General features: G+C 40.6%; 1 protein-coding gene across 1 annotated transcript; it reads left to right on the plus strand.

Moving 5' to 3' along the window:
- Positions 1–376: 376 nt before the first annotated feature.
- Positions 377–13,270, plus strand: LOC311353091 (zinc finger MYM-type protein 1-like; the record flags this gene model as incomplete). Its single annotated transcript, XM_084472924.1, has 3 exons — positions 377–381; positions 917–1,005; positions 11,697–13,270. The coding sequence occupies 3 exons, from the start codon at positions 377–379 to the stop codon at positions 13,268–13,270; spliced, it is 1,668 nt and encodes a 555-aa protein (XP_084329050.1).
- Between the last annotated feature and the right edge of the window lie 1,367 nt (positions 13,271–14,637).

The following is a 14,637-nucleotide window of genomic DNA, read 5'->3' on the forward strand; positions in this document are numbered from 1 at the left end:
GCTAATATATATATATAATTACCTGCAGTGTTAGGATCAGAGGTGAATAAAACGTTACAACCTCCCCCATGTGTTGTTAAAGACTTTTGTCTTTTAAATCAAACAGGACCAGTGCAGTGAGAAAGTACTGGCTGTCATATCTAACATATAAGATGACAACAACAGCACAAACGTTCTAGTGGGAAGCATGGGGAAGCAACAGCCACCCCCCCACCCATCTCCCCTTAGCGGCAGAGCCACCTCCTCAACCCCATCTCTGAACTGTTGCGTTTCTCATCAGGAACACACTCCTCCATCCATAACACAGGGAGCGTTCTCCTCCTATAACAACAGAGCTGAGATAATGTTGCGAGACGCAATTTACCACACAGAACAAATGGAGTGCGGCGCAGTAAAACTTAGTAGTAGCGCCCAGTCCGAGACTATGAAAAAAAATTGCTCTCATGAAACACCTAATGATATCTTATCCCAAACATATTTCTTGTCAGCCATATGGCCTGGCTAGCAGTACATTTTTTTGTACGACAGCATATCCTGATCTGTCATTCAAGAGACACAGAGAGACAGAGACTATGTTTGCTCTAGGTTATGATTAATAATTTGTTATTGAATGGTGGGGTTTGTAGCTTCTGGTATCAGGATATTAAAAACAGGTGGGATAGATACCTTCAAGTTAATGAATTGTTAGTTTAACGAGGTCCATTGCTACACACACCATATATGGGGGCTGCACTTCGCCGAGGTGACTTTTATTGGGCTCCAACAGACAAGGATGCAGGGTGGTGGAGTTGATTTTGCATATAATGATACATGACCTGGTGCTCCATGTTGCCATGTGGCAGATCCATCCCTGAGTATGTTTGGTGATGGCTGGTTTAACCTGTGCATACTGATTGCTCAATGTGCTGTCCAACAGGTGTGCAAGCCCCGCCCAGCTCCAGAGCCCAATCAGACTCGGCCAGGTGAGGCTGCCTCAACCAGCCATCCTCCACGCCCAATGCCAAAGTTAGTGAATGACATAAACAACAAAAAATTATTTCTTATAATTAAAGGCTGTCATTTAATGTTTGCAAATGACCGTTATTATGAAGAATTAATTAACTGCATGTAAAAATCAATGGATCGCCAGTATCTAAACCGGCCCCCGCCCTCGCCTGCCGCTCTCGCCCCCACGTTGTTTGCACACCCACACTTAATAAAATACTTAAAAGATACTGGGGCAAGCGTGTACAGGCAAGCAGGACAGATTGCCTCTATACACACACTCAATCTCACTCACTTGAAGAACATGGATGTGCACCTTACCACATACACATATAAGACATAGACACAACATAGATAACAACATATTACATTTTGACAGCTATCCCGGTCTTCTTCACACTTGCGGTATCCAGGTGTTGCTATAGTTGCACAGATGCTATTATAAACTGAACACACTAATAAGGATTGATTTGATAAGTGTGACCTTCACTTTTCACTCTCAGTAGGAAAATGAGGAGACAAACGTTTTTTCTGGTTATTAAGGCTTAATGATTAAAGTGTTGACATTTATCTAGAATTTGGAACAAATTGTCTAGTTAAATTGATAGTAAATGATGACGTAAACAAGATGAATCAACTGCTAATCATAAACGGCCATCGTTAAAGATTACGAATATATCCGCTATTATAAATTGTTAGCAAAACTGCATATCAAAATCACTAAGCAAACCTCAGTATTATCACACTGCTGGTAGGAGACTGCCGACTCACACGCTCGCTAACGCCTAGTATCCAAACAGTTGTGATAAGCGCCTATCAAACCTCAATCAGCCCTGTTGTTTCTTCCACTTGGATTTTGCAAAAAGGGACATTACTTATGCCGGTCTGAAGACTTCAGGGGCACAGACGCTGTGCTGTGTTGTTTGTCATAACCCAGATGACCTTAATACAGTCTTAGAAATATGTTATCACCACCCGCTGTTTTTCTAACAAACAGTCACAGCATGAAATATTAAGTACCTAGTTATCTCGCTGGGAGACAAATGAACAAGGCTTGGACAAAATAATTCACCTTGAAAATGAATTATGAATGGTGAGTCTCAAGTGAGACTTTTTTTATTTTTTATTTTTTTTTACCATAGCGATACAATATCATGCACCATAATTGTTATGTTAGAGTAGGTTGTAATATAATAAGATATAGGCCTAAAACACAACAAAATGTCTTTGCTATGCAGTACCGTAGCAAGGGACCTTGGGCGTTCACATGAAGCTAGAAGAGGAGTGAGTGTGGGTTTAAACTGGGTGAATGGTGACCCTGCGTGTGAAATGCAGTTCCGTCGACTGGTCACCGCGTCCGGGATTGTAAGCAACCCCCCCGCACGTTGTTTGAGCACACACACTTAATGCTACAATCAAAAGATACTGGGGCGAGCGTTTACAGTCAAGCAAGCCAGATCGGCCTGTCCACACGCACGCACGCACGCACGCACGCACGCACGCACACACACACACACACACACACACACACACACACACACACACACACACACACACACACACACACACACACACACACACACACACACACACACACACACACACACACACACCAGTGTGAGAACATGCATGTACATTTTAACACATACACATTTAACACTAACACGTTTGTGTGTTCGGTTGGTTTTCGCATTAAAAACACTAGAGACTTTCGCATCGAAACATGTAGATGACAACATTACATTTTGACAGCTACCCCAGTCTTCATCACAGTGGCTGGAGAGTGTTGATTGTGGGATGCAGGTGTTGCCATCGTTTCACAGATTCTATAGTGAGCTGAACACACTAATGAGGATAGATTTTAGAAATGAATAACCAGAGGGGGTGTGGATCGTCCACGCAGGAGGAAAAAGAGGAGACAAACGGATTCTGAGTATTAAACATAAATGATTAAAAGATAAAAGTGTTAACATTTAATTTTTCCTTGCTTAGTGAACAAATGAAATCCTGGAAGAGGATGTTATAAGCAGTGGTTGTCCTGTCCATGCAACCGATTATGAAACAGACTAAATTAAAGGGTGTGTGTGTGTGTGTGAGTGTGTGTGTCGGTGCACTTGTGTGGTTGCGGGAATCCATATGTTCTCATGTAAAATGCATGCAAATTATACATTTTAGAGTGTGCAAATTATGATGACACTCAAGCTGTAGTCAAGCTGTAGAGGAGAAAGGAAGGAAATATGTGAATATCCTGTTGAGGATCATATTCCCTTTTCCACTATGTAGATTGTGTAAGCTTTATTTATTTATTTCTTTATTTGCACTCTCTTTGCTCTTTGCTCCTGTAACACTGCACATTTCCCCACTGTGGGACTAATAAAGGATTATCTTATCTTATCTCTTTTATGTTTGTTATTCGGTGGGCACAGAATTTATGTAATTGCGAGAGAGTTTAGTACTTGCTAGTCAGAGGCAATATTCCAGAGCAGTTAGAACAGTTAGAAGTGCATCTTATCACACTACGATCTGTCAATACTGCCTTAGCAAGCATCCAAATAGCCCTATTGGGCTTAACTGCTTTGCTTTTAGTTTGAGGTGCTAAAATGTTAAGCATGACATGGCAGCCTTACTTACCCTAGCCCGACGTGTCAAGTATTAAAGATACCCATTATACGAACGGCCTGTTAATGTTCATTTACAACGTCTCAAACTCCATTATGCTACCCACGATTCATTAGGAGATCCGAAACTGACCGTTCCATTCACTCTCTCGCTCCCGATGACATTAACTCAGGCTTTTATTAGAAGGGCTCTCGTTAGATAAGGTTGTCCACCTGAAGCCCTTAAGGAGGACTCTCGTAAAGCATGCTTTCAATTAAAGTTGAGTATGTTTATGGGTCCTGCGAATAGATGTTTATAGTCACAGTTCTGGAAGTACGAACGCAGTCGAGATGCATGTGCTCACATGTGTGTACAGTATACAAGGGCCCGCATCTATAAATCCAACTGCCAACAAACGCATGCATGCAGGCACACACACACACATGCACAGGCACACTTGTACACACACACACACACACACACACACACACACACACACACACACACACACACACACACACACACACACACACATGCACGCACGCATGCACACAGACCACAGGCCAGATCCTGTGTCAATGTAGAGATCATTAAATTCAGGCAGGATCTAAGACAAAATATTTGAGCTGTTAAGGTGTTTTTTATGGAACTTTAAAGTTTTATGACTTTTATGTTATGTGTAGTTTATGTATAGTTACTCTTTTTTTTTTTTTTGGTTAGCTGTGTATTAATGAAACAATAGATTAAAGGGCTAACTACAGAGCTAAGAAAGGAAATGATGGTGGCCCGGTAAATTCGTCCCATTTATAAGTAAGTAAGTAAGTAAGTTTAATTTATATAGCACTTTTCATAGATACAATCACAAAGTGCTTTACAACAAGGATAGAATGCAATAAAATACAGTACAGAGAAGAAAAAGAAATACATAATACAGAAAATACAGAAAAAATACATAACAGCGCAAATTCAGGAAAAACTTTACAGAGGCCCCACAACGTCGACATCAGTTGAAAGCCTGTGTAAAAAGATAGGTTTTAAGTTCTTTCTTAAAACCTTCAGTGGACTCTATACTGTGCAAGGTCGATGGTAGAGCATTCCAAAGGCGAGGGGCACAGGCCTGGAAAGAGCAGTCACCTCGTGTTTTAAAACGGGTGCGAGGGACCATCAAGAGTTTCTGGTCTGATGACCTTAGAGAACGTATTGGGGAATAGGGTCTCAGCAGCTCAGTGATGTACGAGGGAGCTTGTTCATGGAGGGCTCTAAAAACAAGTACTAAAATCTTAAAATGAATCCTAAAATTTACTGGTAACCAATGTAAGGAATATAAAATTGGGGTGATATGATCCCTTTTCTTAGATCCAGTTATGAGCCTTGCAGCTGCGTTCTGTACGGTTTGAAGGCGATTTACAGCCTTTTTGTTAAAACACATAAAAAGAGCATTACAATAGTCAATGCGAGATGAAATAAAAGCATGAATTATCATCTCCATTTCAGGTCTTGAAATCATGGACCTCAGTTTTGCTATATTACGCAGGTGATAAAAACAATTTTTCATCAGCTGTTTACAGTGGTGGTCCAGGGACATGTCCTTGTCAAAAACAACGCCTAGGTTGCGTATACTTGGTTGGACAGAAAGACCTAACTGACCTAGGCGCTGCTTTATAGGGGGGATGGCACTATCTGGGGCAATAATCAGTGTTTCAGTTTTGTCAGAATTAAGTTGAAGAAGGTTGTCATTTAGCCATTTTTTGATGGCCGTCAAACAGGCAATTAAATCGTCTAGTTTGTGTAGCTCATTCTGCTTAAAAGAGCAGTAGAGCTGCACATCATCAGCATATAGATGATAAGAGACATCACTGAACTCACTGATAATCTGTCCAAGAGGGGTCATATAAAGCAAGAAAAGAAAAGGGCCAAGTACTGATCCCTGTGGGACCCCACAGGCTAGCCCTGTCAGGTCAGATGATAACTGGTTGACATGGACCAAAAAACTCCTGTCGGTCAGATAAGACCTGAACCAATTTAAAACAGTACCTGTGATCCCAAAAGTGTCTCTGAGTCTGTTTAATAAGACTTTATGGTCCACCGTGTCAAATGCAGCGGTAAGATCTAACAATACCAGGACTGTATATTGACCAGAGTCTGCTGCCATCAGGACATCACTTGAAACTCTGATTAAGGCTGTCTCGGTGGAGTGTTTTTTCCTGAAACCTGATTGGAAGGTGTCAAAGATAGAGTTTGCATCAATGAAGGCAATTAATTGTTTAGCTACTACCTTTTCCATAATTTTGGCCAGAAAAGGGAGCTTTGAAATGGGCCTATAATTTTTTAAATCAGTAGGATCCAGGTTTGGTTTCTTTAATTTAGGTTCCACTGCTGCTTGTTTAAAGGAATCTGGAACAACACCAGTTTGGAGAGATTGATTTATAATCTCTACAATGCAGGAGCCAGTGGAGCCAAAAGTTTTAAGGAACAGTGATGTCGGGAGTATGTCCAGAGGGCTAGAGGACAGAGCCATGGTGGCAAAGATCGCACTGATGTCTGGCAGTGAGACCAAAGAAAACAGGGACCAGTTACACTGGGGAGGCTGAATAGTGCAAGGATTTGGAACAGTAAAAGAAAAATTGGCCCTGATGTCATTGATTTTGTTTACCATAAAACTGGCAAAAACATTACAATCCGTCATAGAGGAGACAGGGGCAATGGGGACAGTAGGGGATGTAATAGAGCTAATGGTCTTAAACAGAAACTTGGGATTTCTCTTATTAATAGAGATAAGTTGAGCGAAATAAGCAGTTCTTGTCTTATATATGTATAACACTATATAACGCTATAACACATATAACTCTCAAGCCTCCTGTGCTAGCCTCATTAGCCATTGTTGTCTCCTCTGTCTCCTTAGGAATTAACATTAGATAACATGAATACATGTGCATTTTAAAAAGTGTTAACAAGGCATGAATGACCTAAGAGTGCGATGGGAGACCATGTGTGGTGCATATTGCAGCTATGAATGCAATGCAACCGTTAAATCCAATCTCCAGGCTTCAAAGAGAACTAATATAAATGACCCAGCCTCACTAAGCAATGTATTCAATAATATTCAATAATATGTTTCAAACCTGCTTGGGTGTCATTGAGTTTTTCGACAACAGATGAGGCTGAATTCATTAGTTACAGACCTGAATGCATGCATGATGAAAACAAAAGGGCATGAGGAAGCTCTGTTACCAGTTCAATATGCAAATGTACAGAGCTTTACTCATTAGATTACTTGTTTGCATGCACAGGACACATGTGTGTGTGGAGGCTAAGCATACGGGCAGGTTAAAGCATTAAGAGAGGAGGGGGTGGGTAAGAGGGTTGTTTCTAAGAAACATTAAGGAGTCTGGTTTGAAGCAGTTGGCCAAACAGATGGCATATTGCAGGGCTGAAGTCTGTGTTGTTGATGTCTAGACCTGTTAAGATTGTTTATCACCATCACTCCAACCAGAAACTAGAAAGCGAACGATCAACGGATTTGATTTTGAATTTCTTGGAGGGTTGGGCCCTCATGTTTGATTTCTAGTAGAAAATGATGAACCACATGAATACCAGATGAAGGGAATATGAACCGACAGCACACGGACAGGGCTTGAATGCCAAGCGTTTTCATCAGTTTTTATACATGACAAAGTTAGATATTTTTACTCGGGGAAATAATCTTACAAAGAAGGGAATGAACTGTAATTCTTTGCCTTTTCATATCGATTATCTGGGTTCTTTATGATCATTCATTCATGTTACGGGCGATGGGGCTTGTTCTTAATTATTCAGTGAATGTACCTATTTTAGGCTGTTCTTGCACCGAAACATCCCAAGCATTTCTCTATAAGAAAAGTTTTTTAAAGAGAAACCCTGATTAATAGATGCGACGGACAGAAACACACATAGACAGACGCATAGATATTTCATATTTTCCCTGTGGCCAAACTATGAGATGCTCCACACAGGATCAGAGGCTGTTTCCCCCCACACACAGCTGGACCATGATTGCTCTGGTTCCTTTGAATGTTGTTTGGCTGTTTGGTTATTTGATCTTTCAGGCTTGTGGAAGTTAATGGTTGGAGAAGGGCAGGGGAGGTGCTCTGCCATGACCGGCCGTGCCTCTGCTGCTGTGTTTCTGCATCCGTAACAGCAGGATGCAGAATGTGTACTGTAGACTAATCCCATTAGTGGCCACTCTTAGAAGGACAGCCAGGAGATGAAATGATCCGCTCCTTGTTCCATCATTCCCTATTTGTTTGGCTTCCCTGCGATCACAGAGTCAAGTGACACCATTACAAGATTGAATTGACGAATCGAAACAGAATGGGCCTACTTCAAGGACAAAGGTACAAAAGGTTCACAATTTAGCCTAATAAACGTTGTCACACACATCCGACGTATGTTCGTCGACATACATACTGTGACAAACACACTGACTTTTTTTTTATTTTTTGTTTTATTTCAATATTCTTATTTTAGTTTTATATGAGTACCGGTATCGGCAGGGAAATCACCACACAATATTACAAAGATTTGCCGATATTGCTGATATGATATGTATTGCCATTCTGTAAACTAGGATTCTGCAAATATTGTGATACCTTTTCACATTTCATTTGTGCAATTTTATCTTTTGTCTGGTTCAACCTAGGGGTTTAATGTTGGGCTCTACATGTCCAAACAGGCCATTGATTTTTAAATGGAAGTGACTGAACTGAATATAGTTGATGCGAATTGACTATAGAAAATACCGTAAATTCCCAAATTCTGTTTGCTGGCATTATTATTCTTTTTTTTTATTAAGTATTGCAGAAGCAAAGAATCATTATACTCACGTTAATCCATTTTTTTTCTCTGACCATCAATCATTTCTGTTCAGTAATGTTGAGCAATTTCCTGGCTCTGTTATTTCCTGCATGGTACATCACGGTACATCACTTCCTATTCTTTAAGACAAACAGAGCAATACGATTCTCTCTGGCCTTTTTACAATGACGCTTTACGATTTACAAGTGAATCTGAGAACAATCATGGCATTTAGTCAATATTGGAACCACTACAACTATTTTAAGTGCTGCAAAAATATCAATAGATAGAGAGACTGAAAAGGGACATTCTGAATTTCAGATATTTAGCTGGAAAAACGAAGTACACGAGTCAATTGATGAGATGAGATCAGATGTTGTTGCATGTTTTAAACATTTGGCTTTTTTTTCCCAAATACTTGTTTTCGACACATGTTGCGGTCGATGAAGGTCTACGGATTGAGGTTCATTAAAAGTCCTTGTAAAACCAATTAGGTTTGGTGCTAACTGTCCAACTACTGTTAGAATGAGGGGACCATTGATGTTGGATAATGGTTTTATATGGATTTGAGCGGTAAAAATCAGTAAGATGGGTCAAAGGGTTGATTGGATATTTTGGTGGTGTATCGGGGGACTGTGGTGACTTCCAGGAAGAAGTTGAGAATAATCTCCCTTTAGACCCTGTCTCATGCTACTACCATCCATATATCAGGAGTAAATGAACAATGAAACAAGGCGTTCAGAGTCTTTCGAGGAAGTTGTCCTTTAGTGTAGTGAGTAGCCTACAAGTGTATTACATTCATGATGATTTTCGGACGCTTGCTGTAACAATATGATTGCTTAGCTAATGATCATTTAATGGTCAATTAATCTAACAATTCTTTATTTGATTAATCATTTAGTCTAAAATGTCATACATTCAAAATTCTTCTGGTAAAACTTACTCAAGTCAAAAGTGATGTCTTAAATATACTGATTTGTCAAAAAAAAACAAAAAAGTAACTATTCCTTTTATAGTGAACCATTAATGAAATATTTGAATTTAACTGCAACATTAAGTAGGCCTACAAAGTGTTGTTTTTTTTACTTGATAAAGTTATACATTTAATCAATTATAAAAATTGGATTTGATTTGAAACAGGAAATATAAGTACAGTGCACAAAGTTGTCTTTGATTACCGTTTTCTCTTATTCTCATCATTAATCGCAAAAAGTTTTTTGTGCAGCTTTAATATTGATTTTGATTTGGTTACATATTTTGTTAATTATAGTCATTATGGGAATATACATTTTGAGAAGTTATTTTAATTTATATGGTTTTTTTTAATGATCTTTTTGCTGTAGAATGAGTGGATGGTGCTGATTTGCCTCCAAATGGGGGCAAATCCTAATCTCGCCTAGGGCACCAAAACAGCTTGAGCCGGCTCTGGCATTGGGTTCATTGAGTTCATGAATACAGAATGAGGAATATAAATGAATTTGATGAATTACAACTCCCAGCAGCAACGCATGGCCCTCATGATGGGAATATACGTCACTGCTGGGAGTTGCAGCTTGTATTCCCCACATGATGGTCACAATGGAAGCACGCAATGTCAAGTTTATACATGTAATACATGCCCACATGTGCGAGTGTCTCCATCCACTAGTCATTAACTGTAATGTTCTCCACATTGGCTTCTTTATGTGCAGTAAACTACAAGACTACTTGTGGTCTGCTGCATCCTCATTTTCCTCTTGCCTCTATGCCAGAGCATCGTTCATAAATTGCCTTTATGTTTGTTAATACTACGCAGTGTGTTATGAGGAATAAAAAAAATGTTTTACATCCTACGAAAATATACAGAGTCAGTGTATCGACCGGGAAAAGTCATGAATAATGGGGCCGTTAATGCAAACGATTATTTTTCCTTGCTGCACTGGCATCCCTCCTGGTATTCTTACTCAGCAGTTATGGGATCTGATGTCAGGTAGAGCAAGAGAGGCAGCTCATTAACAAGATCATTTGATACAGATTCAGAACTTTAACTCCTCCCTCCTACAGAGGAAGAAAATGCATGGCAAATAAAAAAATATCAATATCAAATATTAATCATGATTGAAAATAGCACTCTACAGGTTTTCTCTGATTAGGAAATTTCTAAACCCATTTACTGAATATATTTAAATCAATCCTGTTGTTATACCGATTTGGTTTGACGTCCCTACTAGATCATTTTTTAATCAAAAAGAGGGCCAGTTTTATGATTATGGTATGAATATAATATATGGTAAAACAAAAAGCCTCATCTGTTCCCATCGTGAGGCATATATTCAACATCTTTTATTACTTAGTTACTTTAGTCTGATTGTATCAACATCCTGTGACTCCCTTTACTCCCACAACCAAATATCAACATCCTGACCGCGAGATTGGGAACACTGGCCTTGCTGTACACATGTACAGCATAATCATATGCACTGTTAGGCTATTTAATGCGTTCACCTCAGTACACTCAACAAACATAACAGTCATCAATTGATGGAGATACAAAACAAATTTGTTATGATAGGTAAGGCCAGGTTAGGCCAGGCTGACTAAACAATGAAGTGAAGAATGTACCCACCTGTGGATACTGGGTATGACAAATGACTTATGTACATGCTTAGTCACTCGCTCTCTCTCTTTCACTCACTCACTCACTTGTTTTTTTTCTTACTTTTTAACAAGGTTCTGTACAAGCAGAGAACACATTGTTTTTTTGTATGTTTACCATTTGATATGCAATTGAATAGTGGTATGGTACGGTTAATATTTGAGTTAAGACAGAAGGCATGCTGAACATGTAGGCATGCTACACAGGCAATGCACTCACAGTTTCCTAAAAGATGTCTTGGAGGTAAACAAAGTGTGATGATGAAATTAACGTCTGACCGGTGTCGGGGTAAATGCATTAGTGCTGTTTGTGTGTCTTTCATATATGGCATTAGTGTTGTACTTTTGAAACATTGTATTCGTGAGGTGGCAGTTGGAAATCAGAATAAGTTCACTGTTTTTAATAGAATACAAATACAACACCATTTTAGTTATTATTTATTTATTGAGAGATATCAATATCTTTAACCACCCAAGACGAAGGGCAAATATTTAAGCTCTAAATGGACACTTTCATAAATAGATAGAACATCTCCTGTGCGTATTTATAAATACGCACAGGACATGAAATAAATAAATAAATGATACTTCACAATAAGCTGCTGTGCCTCATCTTGTAAACAGTGGAGTTAAAGTCCGTGTTGCAGGTTTTTTTTTTTGTTGTTTGTGCAATTTGCTTGTTCAACAACATTGCATTGCATTACATTGCTCACCAACATCCCAGAATGAGATGATTGACTGTTGTGCCCAGGAAGTTACTAGTGTCATTGTGTCTGAAATGACAAAGTCCAAAATCTATGCCATCATGGCAGATGAGGCAAGGGATGAAAAATCTGAGCAGTTAGCTGTTTGTGTCAGGTATGTGTCAGAGGGGGAAGTGAAAGAACGTTTCCTAGCACTTGCAGAGATAAAATCATTTGATGCCAAGTCCATTGCAAATGAGCTGCAGCAGCAGATCCAAAACAATGGTCTTGCAGAGCTTAAGTGTGTAGCACAAACCTATGATGGTGCAGCCGTCATGAGTGGGTCCACTGGAGGTGTACAAGCACATTTTAGAAGGTTCCATCCTGAAGCTATTTATGTGCATTGTTATGCTCATGAACTTAACCTGGTGTTGTGCCATACTTGCAAGGCCATCCCAGAGGCTGTGGAGCTTTTCAGCTTGTTGGAGTGTGTGTACTCTTTCTTCAGCACCTCCCTAGTGAATCATCATAAGTTCATGGAGGCTCAGACAAGGCTTGGGTTGACAACAACTGAGCTTGTGCAACTTTCAAACACTCTAGAGACATTGCCTGCCATTTTGGAGTGCCTTTCTGCCATTCGCTCCCCCATAGCTGTTGGTCTCAGAGCAAAGCTCTATAAGTTCTCAGCAGTCTACACACTACTGATGTTTCAGTCACTTCTGTCTGTAACCGAAGGACTCCACAAGCTCCTTCAGAAAAAGACTTTAGACCTGGCAGAAGCTTTGATCTGCAAACAAGCAGTGTGTGACACACTTAAGGGCAAACGCACAGATGCATTTGCCACGGAGCTATATGAGAGAACCAAAGCCCTGTGCCACACCCACAGTATCCCAGAACCAGGTGCCAAGACAAGGCATAAACAGAGGAGAATGGAGGATTTTGTGCTGGAGGCAACTGCAGGTTCACGCACTGAACTGAACAACTCAGACACATTGAAAAGAGAGTTATTCTTCCCTTGTATGGATAGGATGGTTGGCGAGCTTGAGCAAAGATTTTGCAGTGTAGATGCAGGGCTACTAAAAGGCATCCAGGCATGCAGTCCTAAATGTGAGACCTTCTTGTGTGAATCACACTTGAATGAACTTGCAAAACACTACAGCATTGACCTGAAAACAGAGGAGGTTCTGGTGGCCAGAAACTTTCTTGCCCGGAAAACAGAGGCTGGATGTTCACCTGAAGATATCTTGTCTGTGCACAACCTTCTTGACTCAGACGTGTTTCCCTCTCTGAAGGCAACCATCCAAGTTGCCCTAACAGTGCCTGTAAGCAGCTGCTCATGTGAAAGGTCCTTTAGTGCACTGCGTCGGCTGCACTCCTGGCTGCGTCAAACAATGGGTCAGAAAAGACTTCACAGTCTTGCAGTCATGTCAATTGAAAAAGCAGAGCTTCAGCATCTGAGTCACAACAGAGTGATAGACCGATTTGCCACCCTTAAAAACAGACGGCATTCTTTGATGCTTCCACCAAGTAACTTGTAATTGTAGCAATTTTTTTTCTTGTTAATGCTCTAAACATACTGCTACTTTGCAAACCTTTGTTTATTGTTCTACTGTATTAAAAAAAGACTGTTAATAAATACTAATAAATAACTACTAGTAACTAATAAATCATTTCTCAGTCTTTGCTAGCTGTTTGTGAAACATCCTGTGCATCTCCTTGGGGCTAAGCCCCCCCTGTCCTTAAAACCTAGTGACGCCTCTGCTTGTTGGTAATAAACATTTAAACGGTTATCCATTGTATTTAATGTTGTTGGGTATCACAAAACAGAATTTAATGCGAAAAAGAAGGTACGATTTTAGCGGTTTGCAATTGATTCTCATTTCCCCCACAATGCATGACGTCACGTTGGGGAGACGACAGACTGAAGCCCCATTGAGACCCTTGAGAGTAGAGACCAGTGTTCAGTGTTCAGCAGATTATACATGCGCATGTGCGTTGTGTCCTTCCCGGCTTCGCACTACTGCATGGTTAGTTGTGGTCTTAGTGAAGCAGCCTAGCCTTGGAGTAGTTGGAGTGATTTTTTGTGTACGTGCATGCGAGAGAGAGAGAGAGAGAGAGAGAGAGAGAGAGAGAGAGAGAGAGAGAGAGAGAGAGAGAGAGAGAGAGAGAGAGAGAGAGAGAGAGAGAGAGAGAGAGAGAGAGAGAGAGAGAGAGAGAGAGAGAGAGAGAGAGAGAGAGAGAGAGAGCACACCCGCCGTGGTGATGTTTGGCTCGTTGTGGGCTGTCAGCATCCGCCGGGTTGGACGAATGTGCTTTGTGTGTCAATGATGTATCTGTCTGATCGTATATGTAGATGGATGGTTAAATAATGTCACACGATCACAAGTTTCCACCGCCTCGTGATGCTTTGCGCGAATTGTGGGCTTTACCGGTTACTACGAGATCGATGTAAACAATCGCCGTCGTCAGTCATTCATTCATTACGATTTCAACCAATTATTTAGTTTTGTCCGGTTGTAAGTACATCCTCAAACGGCACACGTTGTTTCCGAGCTTTTTAAAGCCATAATTGCATTCAGCGACAATATCCAGTGATGTGCTCAGCCTGCCAGCTGATCAGCTACAAACACAGCGGAGGCAACCCGAGGGGTATTCCACCAACCAGGCTGAACGCAAAGCCGGGCTTATTCCGCTTAGCCGGGCTTCTTTCAGCTGGAGTTGCGTTCCATGAACGTCACTTAAGGGAATCTCCGCTAAGTAACCATGGCAATTTATCCGACCAAACTAACCTGGTCGGGAGCAGGTTAACTGTCAGGCTAACTTGAGCGGTGTTTCAGAGAAATCCATCTGTCAGCAACAATTGTACCATCAGAAGGTTCCGCCAAGCCTAGTCCTCACAATTTTG

The sequence above is a fragment of the Micromesistius poutassou genome (assembly GCF_964030765.1).
Source record: "Micromesistius poutassou genome assembly, chromosome: 9".
Classification (NCBI taxonomy): domain Eukaryota; kingdom Metazoa; phylum Chordata; class Actinopteri; order Gadiformes; family Gadidae; genus Micromesistius; species Micromesistius poutassou.